Genomic DNA, 19,821 nt, shown 5'->3' with positions numbered 1-19,821 from the left:
AAATGTATAGGTTATAAGATGGATTCATAGGCTTTGGGTCAGTCAAAGCCCAAAAGCCATTCCCTAACACACCCCCTCCCCTCTCGTCCTGTAGTGGTGTTTCCACAACGATAGACCCGTTCTGGGACATCAGTCTGGACCTGCCGGGGTCGTCCACGCCCTTCTGGCCCCTCAGCCCCGGGGGAGACGGCAGCACACTCAACGGAGAGAGCCACCTCTCAGGGGCCACCACACTCACAGACTGTCTACGCAGGTATCTCACCCCTCTCCCCCTCTCTCAGGGGCCACCACACTCACTGATTGTCTACGCGGGTTCTGCTCATCCCTTTATCACCATCCCTTTCTCTATCGCTCTCTTTCTCTCGTTCTCTCTTCATCTTTCAGGGGCCACCACTCCCACTTTCTGTCTATGCAGGTAATCATCCCTCTGACTAATTCCTTCCACATCATCGCTTTAACCTTCTCTGTATCTCTCTGTTCTGCTGTCCATCTTTCTATCATGCGCGCGTACACACACTCGCAGGCACACACACACGGTGTGGGTTCTGACCCTGGTCCGTCTTCTGCAGGTTTACCCGACCAGAGCACTTAGGGAGCGGCGCCAAGATTAAGTGTAGCGGTTGCCATAGTTACCAGGAGTCCACCAAACAGCTGACTATGAAGAAGCTCCCCATTGTGGCGTGTTTCCACCTCAAAGTGAGCGCGTGTGGTGTTTTTTGTTGTTGTCTGTATTTGTGTAAAAGAAATGTAAGTGTGAGAGCTCAACCTTATTTCGTCCTTCGCACTGTAATATCTCTAACCTATCTCTGTCGTGTTCTTTTTCTCTCTCCCCCCCCCTCCCCCCAGAGGTTTGAACACTCTGCGAAGCTACGGAGGAAGATCATTACGTACGTCTCGTTCCCCTTAGAGCTGGACATGACTCCCTTCATGGCCTCCAGGTCAGTCTGAACAATGAGCCAGTTGCACAGTGGCGGAGACCAGGGCTGCATCTCAATAGTCTGGAGACTCTTCCTTTATTCATATTATTCATCCTCTGCACTGATCCGAGAGAAGTGAAAGTCAGTCCACTGATGGTTTCTTTGCTATGTAGCCTTCACCTGCTGATTTCTTAGATCAGTGCTAGTGAAGTGAAGGAGCCTGGGAAAAGGAAGCCCCTTGAGTCAATCGAGAGGCATAGGTGTGCGCATATTCGTGTGTGTATGTGCTGTCCGACCAGCCATGATCATTTGCTGTGTGTGTGTAATTGGTGTTTTTAACTTAATTAGCCAAACAAACACAGGTGTGCGCTCCACACACACACACATCAACCCGTGGTTCCCCATGCATATCCCCTGATGTGCAGCATGTCAAAACAGCACCTGCTGCTGAAGGAGACTCAAATGAACTCAAATGGATTCAGATCTCTCTCCTCCAGAGAGAAAGAGAGGGATGATTGGAACTGCATTAATTGAATGAACGAGTGTACGTATGAAAGGGATGCGCCATATTGGTGCGGAGGTGGGAATGTGATCTAGGATTAGTGTCAGACGAAGCAGTCAGTCAGGGGCCTCATTTAGAAACAGTGCCAGACGGGGTGAGGTGTTAATCTCATAGCTAACTCAACTTTAAAGGGGTGCTTTTTATTATTATTTTTACATTTAACCTTCATTTAACCTTTATTTAACTAGGCAAGTCAGTTAATTCTTAGGGCTGCAATCCCGTTAACGGGATGATATGACAACAGCCAGTGAAAGTGTAGGGCGCCAAATTCAAAACAACAGAAATCTCATAATTAAAATTCCTCAAACATACATGTATTTTATACCGTTTTAAAGGTAATCTTGTTGTTAATCCCACCGCAGTGTCCGATTTCAAATAGGCTTTACAGCGAAAGCACCACAAACGATTATGTTAGGTGACCACCAACTCACGGAAAAACCCAGCCATTTTTCCACCCAAAGAGAGGAGTCACAAAAAGCACAAATAGAGATAAAATTAATCACTAACCTTTGATGATCTTCATCAGATAGGAAGTCATAGGACTTCATGTTACACAATACATGTATGTTTTGTTTGATAAAGTTCATATTTATATAAAATCTGAGTTTACATTGGCGTGTTAGGTTCACTAGTTCCAAAAAGATCCAGTGATTTTGCATAGCCACAACAATTCAACAGAAATACTCATCATAAATGTAGATGAAAGTACAAGTTATACACATGGAATTATAGATATACCTCTCCTTAATGCAACCGCTGTGTCAGATTTCAAAAAAACTTTACGGAAAAAGCAAACCATGCAATAATCTGAGACGGCGCTCAGAAAATAAATACAATTTTCCACCATGTTGGAGTCAACAGAAATTTAAAAATCACATTATAAATATTTCCTTACCTTTGATATTCATCAGAATGCACTCACAGGACTCCTAGTTCCACAATTAAATGCTTGATTTGTTCGATAATGTCCATTATTTATGTCCAAGTAGCTACTTTTGTTAACGCGTTTAGTACACAAATCCAAACGCTCGTGCAGGTCCATCCGAACGTCGGACGAAAATTTCAAAAAGTTATATTACAGGTCGAAGAAACTTGTCAAACTAAGTATAGAATCAATCTTTAGGGTGTTGTTATCATACATCTTCAATAAAGTTCCAACTGGAGAATTCCTTTGTGTGGAGAGAAGCCATGGGACGCAGGTCGCTATCATGTGAATTGTGCGTGACCAGCCCTTGGCTCTCTGCCAGACACCTGGCTCATTCAGCTCTTGTTCAGCCCCACCACACAGTAGAAGCCTCATTCAAGTTTCTAAAGACGGTTGACATCTAGTGGAAGCCCTAGGTGCAACTTCATCCATATCCCACTGTGAATTCAATAGGAGCTGGGTTGAAAATCGACCAACCTCAGATTTCTCACTTCCTGTTTGGATTTCTTCTCAGGTTTTTGCCTGCCCTATGAGTTCTGTTATACTCACAGACATCATTCAAACAGTTTTAGAAACGTCAGAGTGTTTTCTATCCAATACTATTAATATATATATATATTAATATATTAGCAACTGGGACTGAGGAGCAGGGCCAATTGTGCATCGCCCTATGGGTCTCCCGATCACGGCCGGTTGTGATACGGCCCGGGATCGAACCAGAGTCTGTGGGGACTCCTCTAGCACTGAGATGCGGTGCCTCAGACCGCTGCGCCACTCAGGAGGCCTGCTCTGAGGATTGATTGTAAATGTGTGGTATTATGCTAGAGGATGGCTTAGTGTGATGGCCTTTATTCATTGTTGCTGACATATTGTCTGATCGTGTGTCTTTCAGCAAAGAGAACAGGATGAACGGACAGTACCAGCAGTCAGTAGACGTTTTCAACGACAATAAGTAAGTGGACTCTCCCTCTAACACTGAGTATACAAAACATTACGAAAACATGCTCTTTCCGTGACATAGACTAACCAGGTGATTCCAGGCTAAAGCTATGATCCCTTATTGATGTCACTTGTTAAATCCACTTCAATCAGTCTTGAGACAATTGAGACATGGATTGTGTATGTGTGCCATTAAGAGGGTGAATGGGCAAGACAAAAGATTTGAAGTGCCTTTTAAAACGGGGGATGTTAGTAGGTGCCAGGCGTACTGGTTTCCGTCAAAACCCAGCAGCGTTGCAGTTCTTTTCACGCTCAACAGTTTCCCGTGTGTATCAAGAATGGTCCACCACCCAAATGACATCCAGACAACTTGACACAACAGTGGGAAGCATTGGAGTCAACATGGGCCAGCATCCTTGTAGAGTCCTTGCCTTGACGAACTGAGGCTGTTTTGAGGGCAAAAGGGAAGTACATTTTAGGAAGTGTTCCTAAAAAAATATATATTTTACCTTTATTTAACTAGGCAAGGCAGTTAAGAACAAATTCTTATTTTCAATGATGGCCTGGGAACAGTGGGTTAACTGGCTGTTCAGGGGCAGAACGACAGATTTGTACCTTGTCAGCTCGGGGATTTGAACTTGCAACCTTCCGGTTACTAGCCCAACACTCTAACCACTAGGCTACCCTGCCGCCCCAACAGAAATACTCATGAACACGTACTCCATAATGTTTGGTATACTCAGTGTATGTTGCATGTAAAGAACAATATATAATGACAGTGAATTTGCTCTGTTCTCTTGCTTTGATTTTAAACAATTCTCACCCATTTTCTGCCTCCCTTCCTCGTTCTCTCTCTTCACCCTCTCCCCTTCTCTCTTTCCCTCCACCTCCTTCCCTCCCTCCACTCTCTCTCCATGCCTTCGCCTCTCCACCCTCCGTCCAGGTATTCTCTGTTTGCGGTGGTCAACCACCAGGGTACTCTGGAGAGCGGTCACTACACCACGTTCATCCGGCAGCACATGGACCAGTGGTTCAAGTGTGACGATGCCATCATCACCAAGGCCAGCAACAAGGACGTGTTGGACAGTGAAGGGTGAGCTCAGACCGCTGCAACCTCGACCTTTACGGTGCTAACCCACTAAGCTCGACGTCCACTCCCCCGCGGAAATTGAATTAGCGTAAAAAAATATATAAAAAATCCCCACATAAATCTGCCAGGTTAAGCTACAGATGGGTTTTTTTGTTGTCGCATTGGGTGCGTCTCAATCCACCGTATCCGCCGATGTCGCACTTCTGCATCTGCGGTGACCGAGCTAGAGCGGTGTTTGTCAGACCTTGAGACGTGGCGGAAAATTGGTTTTCTCACAAAATCGTCTGTAGCGTCTGAATGGGTTTCAAACTATTTTGACCCCTCTATGGAAAGATGAGACTCTTAACGAACGCGGTGGTGTTCTCCGTTTTTCTCTTTGAACCCCACAAGCGTCTTGGGACTGGTCTGGAGTCGGGTACAGCTGATCTGCCAACTTCTTCTGTCTGTAGCGTCCAAACAGTTCTGGCCACACACTAATATGACCCCTCTGTAGAAAGGTGAGACTCATGAACACGTAATGTTGTTTTGCTCTGGGATGCCCACAGGCCTCACAAGACTCGTCTAAAGGTTTCCTGGTACCAGTAGAAAACATTAATGGAAGTATATATGGACACTAAACGTTTAGTGCCAAAAATAAGGGGTTAGATAAAAAAAAATAATACAAATGTGTCCTGATCTTTCTTATCTCTCAGATATAGGTCAGCCACAAACTTCCTTTCAATTTTTTAGGGGAACGATCTGTTGTCTATGTAGTGAATCTGTTAGCCAAAAATAGTTTTTCATCAAATTATATTTTAATATTTTTTTGGGGGTGCTTCAAGGGGTCCTAACATTCAAAATAGCTAAATGATCCTCTGTATGACCTTAAAACAATTCTATATAGCTTAGTAGAACTGGGCTGCAGGTAGCCTAGCGGTTAAGAGCGTTGGGCCAGTAACCAAAGGTCAGTTTGAAACCCTGAGCCGACTAGTTGAAAAATCTGTCTGTGCCCTTGAGCAAGGCACTTAACCCTAATTGCTCCTGTAAGTTGCTCTGGATAACAGCATCTACTAAATGACTAAGATATAAAAATGTAGAACCCCCTCCCCTGGCTTAGAGAGGGCTTAGACTCTTATGGGTTTAAAGCTCATACAATCCTTACCTTTACCATTACGGGGTTAAACATGTAGCAGATCTGGTGTTAGGGGAAACTTCTACCTACTCTGTCTTTTTGGGGGAGGTTTCCCAGACGTCGTTTAAGCCTAGTCCAGGACTTAAAAAGCACTTGGAGATTCTCCATTGAACTTGCTTGTCGTCCAGGTTTATATTTTATGGTCAATCAGTAGACTTCAAAGCTACGTTATTTTTTACATTTTTAACAAACTTCAAAGCCACGTTATGAACACCTGCTATTAGGAAGGTGTTTTAATGTTTTGTACACTCTGTGTATATTATTTCATCCAAAACTCCATCTCCCCTGTTCTTTCCATTTTTATCATTATGCAGTAGCTTCGACCTTGTGTTTTTCTCATAAGTAATTCCTCAAGATAATGAGAGAAATATATTTTGAGTGTGAAATCTTACCAGTAATTATTTTTTTCTTGTTGTCAGGTACCTTTTGTTCTACCATAAACAGTTTCTGGAGTATGAATAGCCAAGCTTCCTTCAGCACTGATGTCAACAGCCACCAAGAGTTACGCAACAACAAAATGGCAACATAACACAAGCCTGCCTGAAACTCTACATCGGTGAAGATTTGAAGCTGTGGGAATGGAGGAACACCGCATCCTTTCTAACTAAAAGGTCACTCCAAAACCAATCTGCATGGAAGCTACTACGTAGGATCTACTTGATAGGGCGGAAAGGCGGAAGAGCAGGGGGAAGATTGCAGAACGGCGAGAGAAACGAGGAGCCTTTGTTGGAAGATGAGGTGCTTCACTCTCTCGCTCTCCTCTCCTATCGTTTCGGGCAGATGAAGGAACAGTCCGACAGTGGCCACATCTCATAAAAACAGTCAACTTCACGTTGTATTATTTTCTGAAATCCATAATTCCACTCTCCCCCCCACACACACACCCATCTCTCAAGTGACCAAACATTTCTGAGGGAAGACATTTGGTTGTCTAAGTTCATTATATGCATTGTTATTGCTCTGAATGCAAAACAAGCTGACAGATTATATTAAGAACATTGCAAACACAAGAAGAGATGATTATAATCGTTGTTTGAACTTTTTAGTTTTGAAAATACTGTATGATGAATCTAGCGCACATTTTTTTTTTTTTTTTTTTTAAATTTTTTTACTGAAAAAAAGATGGGAGGTAGAGAAAGGGAGGAGGTTGTTCTGTGAAAAGTCCCACCCTCTTTCTTTTCTTTTCTTTTTTCTGTGAGGGCAGGGAAAATATAGAAGTATATTTTTATAAGTCATTTGAATCCTTGTTCACGGTTTCCAATGTTCCCCCCTCCCTCGAACCCCTGTCCTTGTTATGTTGTGCAGTCAATCATGTATTTTTTGAAAAAATGTATGCTTCTTCTCATGAGACTGCTGTTGTCGAGCCTTTTTCACATTTGTTGGTTGGTTTGTTTGTTTCTTGTGACGGGATAATTATTTTGTTGCTGACATGGTTGTGAAGATGTTTCAGGTGATGCGTTGTTGTGAATAAGAAAAAGACGAGCACTATTCTGACACGGTGTGTATCCTGCCGTGGCGCGATCCGACAGTGTTAAACTTTGGCCACATGTTGCTCTAATTGTGTGTGTGGGTGTACGCACATGTGTTGTGCGCATGTTTGTGTACTGAATCAGTACTTTTTTTTTCACATGTTAATTATGTATGTTAAAGTATGTATGTATGTTAAAAAAGAAAACCAAGGTATAAACTGAGTTCCTTTATCCATGTGGCTGGAAAAGGTCAAGGGTTATTATGCTAGTCAAAAATACATCCCCCACACTTTATCTGCTGCAAGAACTGGACACTGATGGTGAGACACACAATAAAAAATCTATGTCTATACTCTCGTGTGCTTCAGGGTTTTATTAACTTCTACAAGACTTACTGGAGGTCTTTGCTGAATCATGGCACAAGGAGGCCACCCACATGTGAATGTCTCCCGAGAGATGCAGCGGGTGTCATTTGTTTGGGGTGAGTACATACAGGCATAAATCATGTTCTCTGTTACTCCCTTGTGTGTCACTCCCTCAATACCGTTTATTGTGTATCCTTTACCACCTATTTAATTTCTGCTCTCCAGACTTCTCACGTCACAGTTTCTGGTCTGCATGGTGTAGGCCAGGTGAAGTTACCCATAGATGTGGCTGATCTTGGGACAGTTTTTAGTTGTTTTTTTCCTCCTAATGGTTCAGGTTAGGATTGTGGAGGGCAAGCTGATCCTAGATCTGTACCTAGGGGAAACTACCCTGGAGTGGGCGTGTCATCTGTCTAGGGTTGTTTTATTGCGACTATAATAGAATTATAATACTAGAATGGCCATGAACCTCATGATGGTCCAAAGGTCAGCCATGATGGTCAGGGAGTTGGTCAACTTTGGTTTGCCAGTGCTGTATTAAGATAGTGTAAAACTGATCTGCTCTGTGTGTATCGAGGCACAAGGTGAGACCAAAATGCTAACACAGTAGGCAAATGGTTGGAGTTACAATGTTAAGTAATCCAAAGGGGTAGTCAAGAGAATGGTCGTGGACAGGCAAAAAGGTCAAAATCAGATCAGAGTCCAGGAGGTACAGAGTGGCCGGGGCAGGCAGAATGGTCAGACAGGCGGGTACAAAGTCCAGAAACAGGCAAGGGTCAAAACCAGGAGGACTAGAAAAAGGAGAATGCAAAAAGCAGGAGAACGGGAAAACCGCTGGTTGACTTGGAAACATACAAGGCGAACTGGCACAGAGAGACAGGAAACACTGGGATAAATACACTGGGGAAAATAAGCGACACCTGGAGGGGGTGGAGACAATCACAAGGACAGGTGAAACAGATCAGGACATGACGGTATGGGTGTTTGCTAGCTAGCTGCCCAACCAGTTTTTGAGGAAGGACACCATAAATGTTTCTAATTAACTGCCAACAAGCAAACATTCCATTCAAACAAGGCAGACAATACACAGCTATACACGGGCTCAAATCAGTTGATGATATGACTGAGACCTAAATGCAACGAGTACTGATATTGTATCATAGAGTAGCACACCGTTTTTCAAGAAAACTAAGACGTATGGTCTGTTTACATGTATTTTAGAAGGTATTTGTACAGAAAATTGGTATAAAACCAGTATCAAATGTTTTTAGAATTACAATACTATTTTAGGTTGACTATAATTACATTACACAATTTCTAATACATCACCTGCCTTACTTTTATTTTCCTGCATCAGTAAAAGCAGGAAATGCATCACCTATGCCTCTGCCATTCATTCCAATTAGACTGGTTTTGGATTTCTCCCTGACCAAGATTGCTGCCATTTTCACCCCATTATGGAACTTTGAGGGTTTATGACATAGCCCCTCTAGTAATTTAATAGGATTTCTATGATTGCCGTAGTGTCCAGTCGGTTTCAGTTCTGCTCCGGTCAGAAGCTAGGCTGAGAGGGGGAGCAGATTATTTTTTCTGATGATCCACAAGTGAGTCGTCTGGTAGGAGTGTGGAGGTCCTGGGGGACAGCCTGCTGGTAGAGGGTGAGAGGGGGTCTCTGCTGCTTCTCACCTCTGCCAGGCACTCTGAGGTCAGGGAAGCAGTGGACACACACACAGGTCTCTATTGGGCTGGACGAACGGCCCGCTGTCACACTGTTCAGCTTGGGCAGGGATGGATCCATCAGGTTGTCTAAAGATTGTACGAATGCATGCACACAGAGAAGAGAGATAAACAAGCTAAAAGAAGCCATGCTGAGTTATTCAATTGTGATCTAGGATCATTTTTGCCTTTTAGAGCTTAATGAATAGGAATACATGGACGAGGGGACCTGATCCCCGATCAGCACTCCTACTCTGAGTGGCTCTATGAAGACATGCCCTGAGCTATGTTTTAGACTAGATTTGTGCCCAAACTGACCTTTGGAGGACTTGCTGTGCTGGTTAGGCTCTTGGGCCTCCTGGCTTCCACGGCCCTGGGTGGGACTGCTCTGTGTGGCCCCTGGTCGGGGACCTCTGGCACTGGCCCTCCTCAGCAGCACAAGCAGGGCCAAAGACAGGGTCAACAGCAGCAGAGCCAGACACAAGCCCAGCAGAGAGTACACCAGGATGACTGAGTTAGGCACACCACTGAGTAGGGAGCCCCCCTTGGTGGTAGGGTTCTGGAAGACTGTCCCGTCCACAGGCCTCAAGGTTGCACTCAAGTCAGGCTGTTGGGCTTAAGGTGAATTAAATTACTTAAATTTAATTTAAATCCGTATTTACCTTGCAATAACATCAATGTAATGCAAAGTGAGTCTAAACAAATGTATGCACCATTTCCAAATGTCAAAGCTCTACTTCTAGGAGTTTCTCAGTTCAAAAGATAAAAACCAAAAGCATTTAATCCCAAGGTTATCCTATTTAAATGTGACTGAATTAGAAAAGACACCAAATGGCACCCTATTCCCTTTTGGCCAGTACCTTATGGAAGGGTGCCGTTCGGGACGTAGACAATACATTTCAGCCTTTGGGATGTATGGCAGCAGTCTTACGGGCTCCTGACCAATTATGCTATTTTGAGTTTTTTTATTTTTATGTAATGAAACAGGCAGGGAGCAGGTCTCGAACCATCGACCTTCGAGCCCGAGGTCCGGCGCGCTATCGACTGTGCCACAAACGCATGCTCGTGCGACAGACTAGATTTCCGCGCTTATAAACCCAGGGTCGTTACAATAATCTTTTTTTATATTCAGATTTCAGATCTTAAACAAATTGATTTTTTGCTCTTCACTCGCCTGTCATACTCCCGACCAAAAGCCTGTGATTTGTCTGATAATCAATCAATGTGATTTTTTCCCCCACCGAATCTCTGTCTGTACACAGTAGTTGGTTAGTTGATCTCCGTCTGGAAAACTGGAAGTTGTAGCTCATTTATTTGTTTGCTCATCTATCACTGATCAGAAACATGGAGCATGAAATAATGTAGCGGAAATCAAGTGTATTAATTATCTAATGACCATCTAATGACCAACGTAGAAGCCGTACCAGTGTGTCGGAGGCTACACCGTGCACCTGGCAACCTTGGCTAGCGCGCACTGCGCCCGGCCCGTCACAGGAGTCGCTGGTGCGCGATGAGACAAGGAGATCCCTACCGACCAATCCCTCCCTAAGGCTATATATATATACACAAAAAAAACTACTTGAGTCAGTTATAGAACCCATTGCCCTAAATATATATATATATATATATATATATATATATAGCCTTAGGGAGGGATTGGTCGGTAGGGATCTCCTTGTCTCATCGCGCACCAGCGACTCCTGTGACGGGCCGGGCGCAGTGCGCGCTAGCCAAGGTTGCCAGGTGCACGGTGTAGCCTCCGACACATTGGTGCGGCTGGCTTCCGGGTTGGATGCGCGCTGTGTTAAGAAGCAGTACGGCTGGTTGGGTTGTGTATCGGAGGACGCATAACATTCAACCTTCGTCTCTCCCGAGCCCGTACGGGAGTTGTAGCAATGAGACAAGATAGTAGCTACTACAACAATTGGATACCACGAAATTGGGAGAAAAAGGGGTAAAATTCAAATATATATATATATATATATATTTGAATTTTACCCCTTTTTCTCCCAATTTCGTGGTATCCAATATATATATATATATTTATATATATATATATATATATATATATATATATATATATATAATTACACTTTGACATTATGGGGATTGTGTGTAGGCCAGTGACAAAAACATCTCAATTGAATCAATTTAAAAATGTGGAAGAAGTCAAGGGGTGTGAATACTTTCTGAAGGCATTGGGTAAGACACCAAGAAACAACAACAAAAAATGCTATTTGCACTATTCACATATACAGTACATATTCATATTCTTATATACAGTAGAGTTAAATTAGATCTTTAGAAAGAGGAGAGGTGCTGTGATATGATTTTTTTCTGTTTTTTTAATGCTAAACTTGCTTTTTGCTTGAGAAACCTCTGGTGGGAGATCATTCCATGATGACATGACTCTATACACATATACAGTACATGAGCGATGCGTTAAATCTTTGTGTTCCGTGAAGGAACCCATAGTGGCGTGTCTGATGGGGTATGTACATTACCGGTCGAAAGTTTTAGAACATTCAAGGATTTTTCTTTATTTTTACTATTTTCTACATTTTAGAATAATAGTGAAGACATCAAAACAATGAAATAATACATATGGAATCATGTAGTAACCAAAAAGATGTTAAACAAATCAAAATATGTATTATATTTGAGACTCTTCAAATAGCCAGCCTTTGCCTTGATGACAGCTTTGCACACTGTATCTAGAGGGATTTGTATTTAGCTGAGCCTGCTAGCTAGTTACATTTCGGTTAGCGAGAAATTGCTGTCAAGTCATTGAAATAACTTAAAATAACGATTAAGGTAGCCACAGTATTTAATCTAACTCAACACTAAACTACTACAAACTAATTTAAATGACAATAAATAAAGGTTAACTTATTTGTTTTCCACTGTCCAGTGGCAGCACAAGTGGGGCATTTGATTTGCGAACTCATCACATGATCAGCGTGTCATCAGCAACACTAAAAAAAGTACTTCTGGGTCATGGAATTTTGGACCAATTTTCAAAATAAAAATGTCTAAATATTGGATCGTCAGCCAGAAACTATTTTGGAGATGGCTGTAGGCTCAATTAATTATTTAGTAGTGTACAAATTCTTATGACTTTGTGAGAGCTGTGTCTGTGTATGTGTGTACCTGACTGTGTGTGTTTGAGTGAGTGTTTTACAGAGAATGAGAGAGAGAACATATGTGATACAAAAATAATACTGTTCACACTCACTCTTACATTGGCGGGAACACTCTGAGGGATGGTTGCCACACACCACAGCACATGTCAGACACTTCTTCAACAGCCTGTCGTAGTACTGCCCTGGGACTGCCTTACACCCTAGAGAAGCTAGCACAAACATACACACAATGGCACAGGAATGGTATACGTATTATAAAATGTCTGTGTTTTGACACAAAATGGCTACTATGTATCAATCACAATTGCACTAGACTATACTTGTTAATTAACCCCACGAAAAGGATCTTGAGATTCATTGATCTTTGTGTGAGCCTTTTACCACTGATATAACACCATAGAATGAAATATAACATGTATGTTATGTGTATAACTTTGAGGACTCAGTCATATGGACAATCGTGTGGTGCATTGTCCTCTCATTGACTTCTTAAGTGTATGTGTTATTTCCTCCGGTGAGCGTTTGTGTGTGTGTGTGTGTGAACTTACCACAGTACTCGATGCATCTGAGGTGGTGGTGCGGCTGCTGGCAGACCATCTGACAGGTCAGACACTTCCTCACCAGGCCATCCCAGAAGTGACCCTCAGGACAGCCAAACCCCATGGCTCAGCTCGGGTGTCAACTCACACTCTGACTCACTGAATGACAGGCAGAGGGATATCAGGGTCAGTTCATGGAATCCTTGCGTAATCAGCTTTGTATCACTTGGTTGGGATTGATTCAAACCGGACACTAATCAAGTTGATTTGGGGGTGTTAGGCGTCCAGATTTGACATTACTTTATGATGGACTTCCTTAGATTTTGTGTTCTATTTTTCTTCTTTACTTTTAGATGGTGTAGGTTCGTCTACAGGCAGACAAGCAGGCTCAAACAAACTTGACACAAAAAAATAATGATTTACTCATGTTCTGTATATTATTCTGTCTAAGTAACTAGAAGGTATCAGAAGAGAGGACAAGCCTCCATACACAACTTCAAAGATTTAAATGCACTTTTCTAGACAGAGGCATACTGCGCTGTGCTCCACTGGGCACAAAATCACTGAGCTGGAGAAATGACACGCTCTACAAATAAAGCTACGCCTCGCCTTGGTCTTCAACTTCATAAAATTGACTTGTACATTTGTTCTTATCTGTGAATTTGCCTAAATCACTCTCCAACAATAGCATTTTACGCCTTTACTGATTATTCATTCCTTTTACCACACATGATGGGATCAATGGTGTCTTTGTTGGTGTAACACTCTATAGCATAAGCAATGGCTCATTGCTTACACCATGTAAGTAATGTATTCAAGGCAGGATGTTGATCTTTAAGTCTGGATATCCGATAAGTACAATTTTTTTTAAATTATGTTCTCCTTCAATACCATTCCCAGGTGTTATATGAATAATCAAAGACAGCACCTATCTTTTAAAAAGTTATAAACCATGAACAGCTTACTCATTAACCAGCTCACTTGTAACTAAAAATACAAAAAATAAAATAATAATAATCTCATCATGGAATGTAATAATATTGCCCAATGTAATAAAACACAATATCGTATGACTTACCTACAGAGAGAAGAAAGACATCTGAGGACCTCAGCTTGAAATGTGCCCCTCTTGCAGTGGCCTTGGGCTACATGTAGTTGAGTTAGGGGCTGATTTGGGTGCAACCACAATGCATTTTCTGGGACTTCCCCCTTGCACTGAAGGTAAGCTCTTCTCCAGTTATGATGAGTCAGGCTTGATAGGTGTGAATTGTGACTAAAATGTGGAGTTTTGTCATATCTATGTATATACTACTACTAAGTAATATGAATTTGCCTACCTTTCCCAAATGTTGAATGAGACCGTAAGTCATTTTCAGTGGTGTGTCATTTATACATGGTACAATGTTAGTTTCATGTCAAGTTCATGGAGAATGCAGACTTGGAGAGCAATAGACCGTAAAGTTCTTATATTGCAGTAGACTTCCATGACCATCTTACTATGCTATTTGAAAGAGCATGCACTCATCTGTCCTGGCTAACCATATTCTGTTAATTTGCACAGGTGTTTTGCAGAATGACAATTGTCTGTTTTTAATAATAACGTGACAGAGAGGTTACATACAGTATGCATGCATATCTGTTTCATAAGCTACCGTTCATAAATATTGCTAGACTTACACATGGCAGATTTACTTTAAATCCATGTTTATGTTTTCACATACATGCAAGTAGTTTGTAGATGAAGCTGTAATAACAGCATCAACTCAGTGGCCTTGTGGTTAGTGTCCCCCCTGAGATTGGAAGGTTGAGCGTTTGATCCCAGGCCGATTCATACCAAAGACTGTGGAAATGGGACCTGATGGGTCTCTGCTTGGCAGGTAGCATTAAGGAGATATAATTGGGGGGGTAAGGCTCTGCTGTAGACCAGCCACATACTTTCCAGGGGCTATACTTGTACATCACGCTACAGACACAGGAGATAGGCTCCTGCTCTCCTATGAGCTGTTCCGGCTCGCTCATGCAAGGCTACTTAGGGGAGACCAGGGTTGGTTGTATCATGGTTTGGTTGTATCATGGTTTGGTTGTATCATGGTTTGGTTGTATCATGGGTTGGTTGTATCATGGGTTGTTTGTATCATGGGTTGGTTGTATCATGGGTTGGTTGTCCCGGTGCTTATTACTACCAATCCAGAGGGCACTGTGTAATAATTCTACACTTAAAATGTGTGAATTGTTGGAAAGAACTCATCCACCTGGTCAATTAATATCAGCATGACAAAACATTTTGGTGATGGGAATGTACTGTATGTGTTTTTCTATGCATTGATATTCATCACATGGGCCGAATACAACAGGTGTGGTCTTACGAGCCCTTTCCCAACAATGCAGAGTTAAATAGTAAGAAAAGTAGCAAAAATAAATAGGAAATACTAACACAATAAAATAGCAATAATTAGGTTATGGACAAGGACTACCAGTATCGAGTCAATGTGCTGGGGTACGAAGTAGTTGAGGTGATTGAGGTAATATGTAATGTACAGGTAGGTAGGGGTAAAAGTGACTAGGCAATCAGGATAGATAATAAACGGATAATAAACAGAGTAGCAGCAGCGGGTGTGAAAGTGTGTCTGTGTGTGTGTATGTGTGTCGTCAATATGCACGTGTGTGTATGTTTTGTTTGTGTGTTTTTAAAAATATATTTTTTTAAGGAGTTGGATCAGCTTAATATTGCGGAAAGATTGTTGCTTCCATCAATGTAATTGTCTGCGTCATTTCCAATCCCCCATATATTTTTTGGGTAAATATACATACACGTACGCATACATATACACATATATACATACACATACCTATATAGATATACATACTTTTTAAAGAATATACCTTTATTATTCCCCGCAAACCCTACCACCCCTCCCCCAATTGGAGTAAACTAATAAACACTTAGGCTTCTACCTTCAGATTATACATCTTATACACATTTTACAGACACTATCTATTTTACAATAGTTATATTTTGTTTGTTTTTAGTTCTTCCTCTATTTATGATGTCCATTAAGTTTGATTTCTATTTGTAACTGTGCTATTTCACAACATTTCAGAACCCATATACATTTTACAGACCCTGTATGTTTTACATTGGTTATCTTGTTGTTATTAGGCCCACCCTTCATTCCCCTTCAACCCCTCCCATCTATCTCTTAACACCATCCATTTTGGATTTCTATTTGCCATATATTTTTCAACTGTGTGTGAGCATATGTTGTGTGTGTGTGTATGTGTGTGTGTTGGGGTGTCGGTGTAGTAGTATGTGTGAGTGTGTGGTTAGAGTCCAGTGAGTGTGCATAGAGTCAGTGCAAGAAAAATAAGAGTCAATGCAAATAGTCCAGGTAGCCATTTGATTAAGTTTTCAGCAGTCATGGCTTGGGGTTAGAAGCTGTTCAGGAACCTTTTGGTCCCTGTCTTAGTGCTCCAGTACCGCCTGCCGTGCAGAATCACAGAGAACAGTCAATGACTTGGGTGGCTGGAGTCTTTGGCAATTTTTATAGCCTTCCTCTGACAACGCTTGGTATAGAGTTCCTGATGATGTTGGAGGGCACTGTGGTGTTGAACGCTGAGCTGTAGTCAATGAACAGCATTTTCATGTAGGTGTTCCTTTTGTCCAGGTGGGAAAGGGCATCTGTGGATCTGTTGGGGCAGAATGCGAATTGGAGAGGGTCCAGGGTGTCTGGGATGATGGTGTTATTGTGAGCCATGACCAGCCTTTCAAAGCATTTCATGGCTACAGATGTGAGCAATGTGGTAACTAGCATTATAGTTAGCATTTTTGGCAGGTTTGGGGATTGTTGTCACGTGGAATCTGGGGTTGTTACTATCAACTCCGTTACGAAAAGATAATGGGGATTGGTTGTCGCAATCCAACTAATTTTAACCATATTGTTCAGGGTACATAGCCCCTGTTAGCATACAGTAAATCCCAAGCTCTTTTGTGCTTGTGCTATAAAGAGCTCCCTTTGTTGCTTCTCTCTCACACACATATTTTTTTTCTGTCACATACCCACACACATGCATGTGCATACACACACACACACACACATACACACACACACACACACACACAAAATAATGTTGTTCTCAAGGCATAAAACACTGCATTTTCTCAGGAATATCGTTTGATCAATGAAAAGCTATTTTTAAGACTGTATGCCATTAATGCTTTATTTCCTGTTACAAAAGGAATAAGCTACTAGCAAACATTGTGACAAGTTGATTGGCTAATAACTACATGTTGGAAATAGATATGAGGAGAAAAAGGGTCCCCATTTTACCCCAAGACTTTGGTCTTTCTATACATTTTTAAATGAGTCATACAAACTGGTGGTTTAGGAAATCCCATTGCCAGAGCCTAGCCCATGATATATAGATAACTTACACTGAGCATACCAACATTAAGAACACCATCCTAATTTTGAGTCGCACCTCCCCCCATCTCCCTTTTTTTGCCCATAGACTCTACAAGATGTCGAAAGCGTTCGACAAGGATGCTGGCAATGTTGACTCCAATGCTACCCACAGTTGTGTCAAGTTGGCTGGATGACCTTTGGGTGGTGGACCGTTCTTGATACAAACAGGAAACTGTTCAGTGTGAAAAACCCAGCAGTGTTGCAGTTCATGACACACTTAAACTGTTCCACCTGGCAGTGGCTCCCGAGTGGCGAAGCGGTCTAAGGCACTGCATCTCACTGCAGTCCTGGGTTCAAATCCAGGCTGCATCACATCTGGCCGTGATTGGGAGTCCCATAGGGTGGCCCACAATTGGCCCAGCGTCGTCCGGGTTTGACCTGGGGTAAGCCGTCATTGTAAATAAGAATTTCTTCTTAACTGACTTGCCTTGTTAAATAAAGGGTAAATAAAACCTACTACCATACCCTTTTCAAAGGCACTTAAATATTTTGTCTTGCCCATTCACCCTTTGAATGGCTGTCACGGATCCCTTTGGAACTCTGTCATTAGGCACACCTGGACCCCATTCCCACTGATTGTAATTGTTTAAACGTGCACTTTGGTTTCCATTGGGGTGTCGATTATTGTTCCAATGTCCGTTGGTCATGTGAGTACCTGTGCTGTGTTGTTTTGGCTTTCGTGCCGCTTGTATTGTGCAGATGATTACGGGTCTCGTCCCGTGTGGTATCATTGTGCGCTTGTGTATTTATTCGAGGTACTCCTCGCTCTTTTGTTTGGGTCTTAACCCTGTGTTTTGCATACGTGTTTGTTTGGTCTTCATCCCCGTGCATTTACATGGCACACTAATTTGTGTAAATAAAAAACACAATTACGCATTCCTGCGCCTGTCTCCCTGTCACGTTCGACATAAGGAATGGACCAAGCCGCAGCATGCGTAGAGTTACACATTTTAATAAATAGAAACTCACCAAACAAAACAAACAAGCACAAACTAAACACGACGTTCTGGACTACTCACAGGCAGCTACACAAACACAAGATCCCACAAAGCACAAAGGGGAAATGGCTGCCTAAATATGATCCCCAATCAGAGACAACGATAAACAACTGCCTCTGATTGGGAACCATAACAGGCCAACATCAACATTTTAACGCCTAGATGATCCACCCTAAATCCCACCCCGACTTAACCAACATAGAGAATAAAAGCTCTCTATGGTCAGGGCGTGACAATACTGCCCCGCTCTCCAAAGGTGCGGACTCTGGCCTCAAAACCTGACTCAATAGGGGAAGGTCCGGGTGGGCATCTACCGTTGGGGGTGGCTCCGGTGCGGGGCGAAGTACCCACTCTGCTCGTGGACACGTCATAGAAGGAATCGGACCATGGATCGTCAACGGAAGAACCGGACCGTGGGTCGTCGCCAGAGGAACCGGACCGTGAATCATCGCCGGCTGCTCCGGAACGTGAATCGTTGCTGGAGGAACCGGACCGTGAATCGTCGCCGGATACTCCGGACTGTGGATCGTCGCCGCGGGCTCCGGGCCGTGGATCGTTGCCGGAGGAACTGGGCCGTGAATCGTTGCCGGAGGAACCGGACCGTAGATTGTCGCTAGCTGCTCCGGACCGTGGATCGTTGCTGAGGGCTCTGGGCCGTGGATCGCCACTGGAGGAATTGGACCGCGAATCGTTGCCGGAGGAACCGGACCATAGATTGTCGCTGGGGACTCCGGACCATAGATCGTCGCCGGAGGCTCCGGACTGGGCAACCTCGCAGGAGGCTCCGGACTGGGAACCCCCGCTGGAGGCTCTGGACCGCAGACCGTCGCTGGAGGCTCTGGACCGCGGACCATCGCTGGAGGTTCCGAACCACGGACCGTCTCAGGTGGTTCCGGACCGCGGATCGTCTCAGGAGGTTCCTGACCGCGGACCGTCGTAGGAGGTTCCGGACCGCGGACCGTCGTAGGAGGTTCCGAACCACGGATCGTCTCAGGAGGTTCCTGACCGCGGACCGTCGTAGGAGGTTCCGGACTGCGCACCTGGCTGTGAATGCGCACTGGAGAGACAGTGCATATCACCGCATAACATGGTGCCTGAACGGTCACACGCTCCTTAAAGCGAGTGTGGGGAGTTGGCTCTGGTCTGAAACCTGGCTCCGCCAACCACCCCGTGTGCACCGGTCACACGTGCTTGCGTCTTGGTTGCGAACCCCGGTGTCGTCGTTGTTCCTCCCTTGCTGCCTCCATCTGCTCCCATGGAAGGCGATCCTTTCCAGCCAGGATCTCCTCCATTGTCCAGGATCCCTTACCGTCCAGGATCTCCTCCCATGTCCAGGATGTCTGCTCCTCCTGGCCACGCTGCTTGGTCCGTTTGTGGTGGGATCTTCTGTCACATTCGTCATAAGGAATGGACCAGGCGCAGCGTGCGTAGAGATCCACATATTTTAATAAATAGAAACTCACCAAACAAAACAAACAAGCACAAACGAAACGTGACGTTCTGGACTACACATAGGCAGCTACA

General features: G+C 43.5%; 3 protein-coding genes across 7 annotated transcripts in view; 1 reads left to right on the top strand and 2 right to left on the bottom strand.

Moving 5' to 3' along the window:
• Positions 1-7,425, top strand: part of LOC110498751 (ubiquitin carboxyl-terminal hydrolase 22) — a 44,395-nt gene extending 36,970 nt beyond the window's left edge. For 3 of the 5 annotated variants that reach the window (XR_016489372.1, XM_036955885.2, XM_036955884.2), the window contains exons 8-13: positions 95-253; positions 570-696; positions 847-938; positions 3,297-3,356; positions 4,287-4,436; positions 6,024-7,425. Coding sequence is in view for 2 of the 5 variants with exons in the window: in XM_036955885.2 (XP_036811780.1) it covers positions 95-253; positions 570-696; positions 847-938; positions 3,297-3,356; positions 4,287-4,436; positions 6,024-6,066 (631 nt within the window). In the remaining 3 variants the exon portion in view is untranslated. Of the gene's footprint in view, positions 1-94; positions 254-569; positions 697-846; positions 939-3,296; positions 3,357-4,286; positions 4,931-6,023 lie in introns of all 5 variants that reach the window. The other 2 variants (XR_016489371.1, XR_016489370.1) reach the window with 1 other exon arrangement.
• A 6-nt stretch (positions 7,426-7,431) lies between these two features.
• On the bottom strand, positions 7,432-13,048 carry LOC110499048 (tumor necrosis factor receptor superfamily member 13B). The gene is made up of 4 exons (XM_021575879.3): positions 12,846-13,048; positions 12,390-12,506; positions 9,473-9,769; positions 7,432-9,244 (listed from the first exon to the last, which is right to left on the bottom strand). The coding sequence occupies exons 1-4, from the start codon at positions 12,958-12,960 to the stop codon at positions 8,991-8,993; spliced, it is 783 nt and encodes a 260-aa protein (XP_021431554.1). The 5' UTR covers positions 12,961-13,048; the 3' UTR covers positions 7,432-8,990.
• Positions 13,049-18,235: 5,187 nt separating this feature from the next.
• LOC149974428 (uncharacterized) lies at positions 18,236-19,589 on the bottom strand. Its single transcript, XM_090211972.1, has 2 exons — positions 19,508-19,589; positions 18,236-19,354 (listed from the first exon to the last, which is right to left on the bottom strand). The coding sequence occupies exons 1-2, from the start codon at positions 19,587-19,589 to the stop codon at positions 18,456-18,458; spliced, it is 981 nt and encodes a 326-aa protein (XP_090068098.1). The 3' UTR covers positions 18,236-18,455.
• Between the last annotated feature and the right edge of the window lie 232 nt (positions 19,590-19,821).

This window comes from Oncorhynchus mykiss, chromosome 20 (genome assembly GCF_057628025.1).
Source record: "Oncorhynchus mykiss isolate SJ-2025 chromosome 20, ASM5762802v1, whole genome shotgun sequence".
Lineage (NCBI taxonomy): Eukaryota > Metazoa > Chordata > Actinopteri > Salmoniformes > Salmonidae > Oncorhynchus > Oncorhynchus mykiss.
This window is presented reverse-complemented; position numbering and strand designations above follow the sequence as displayed.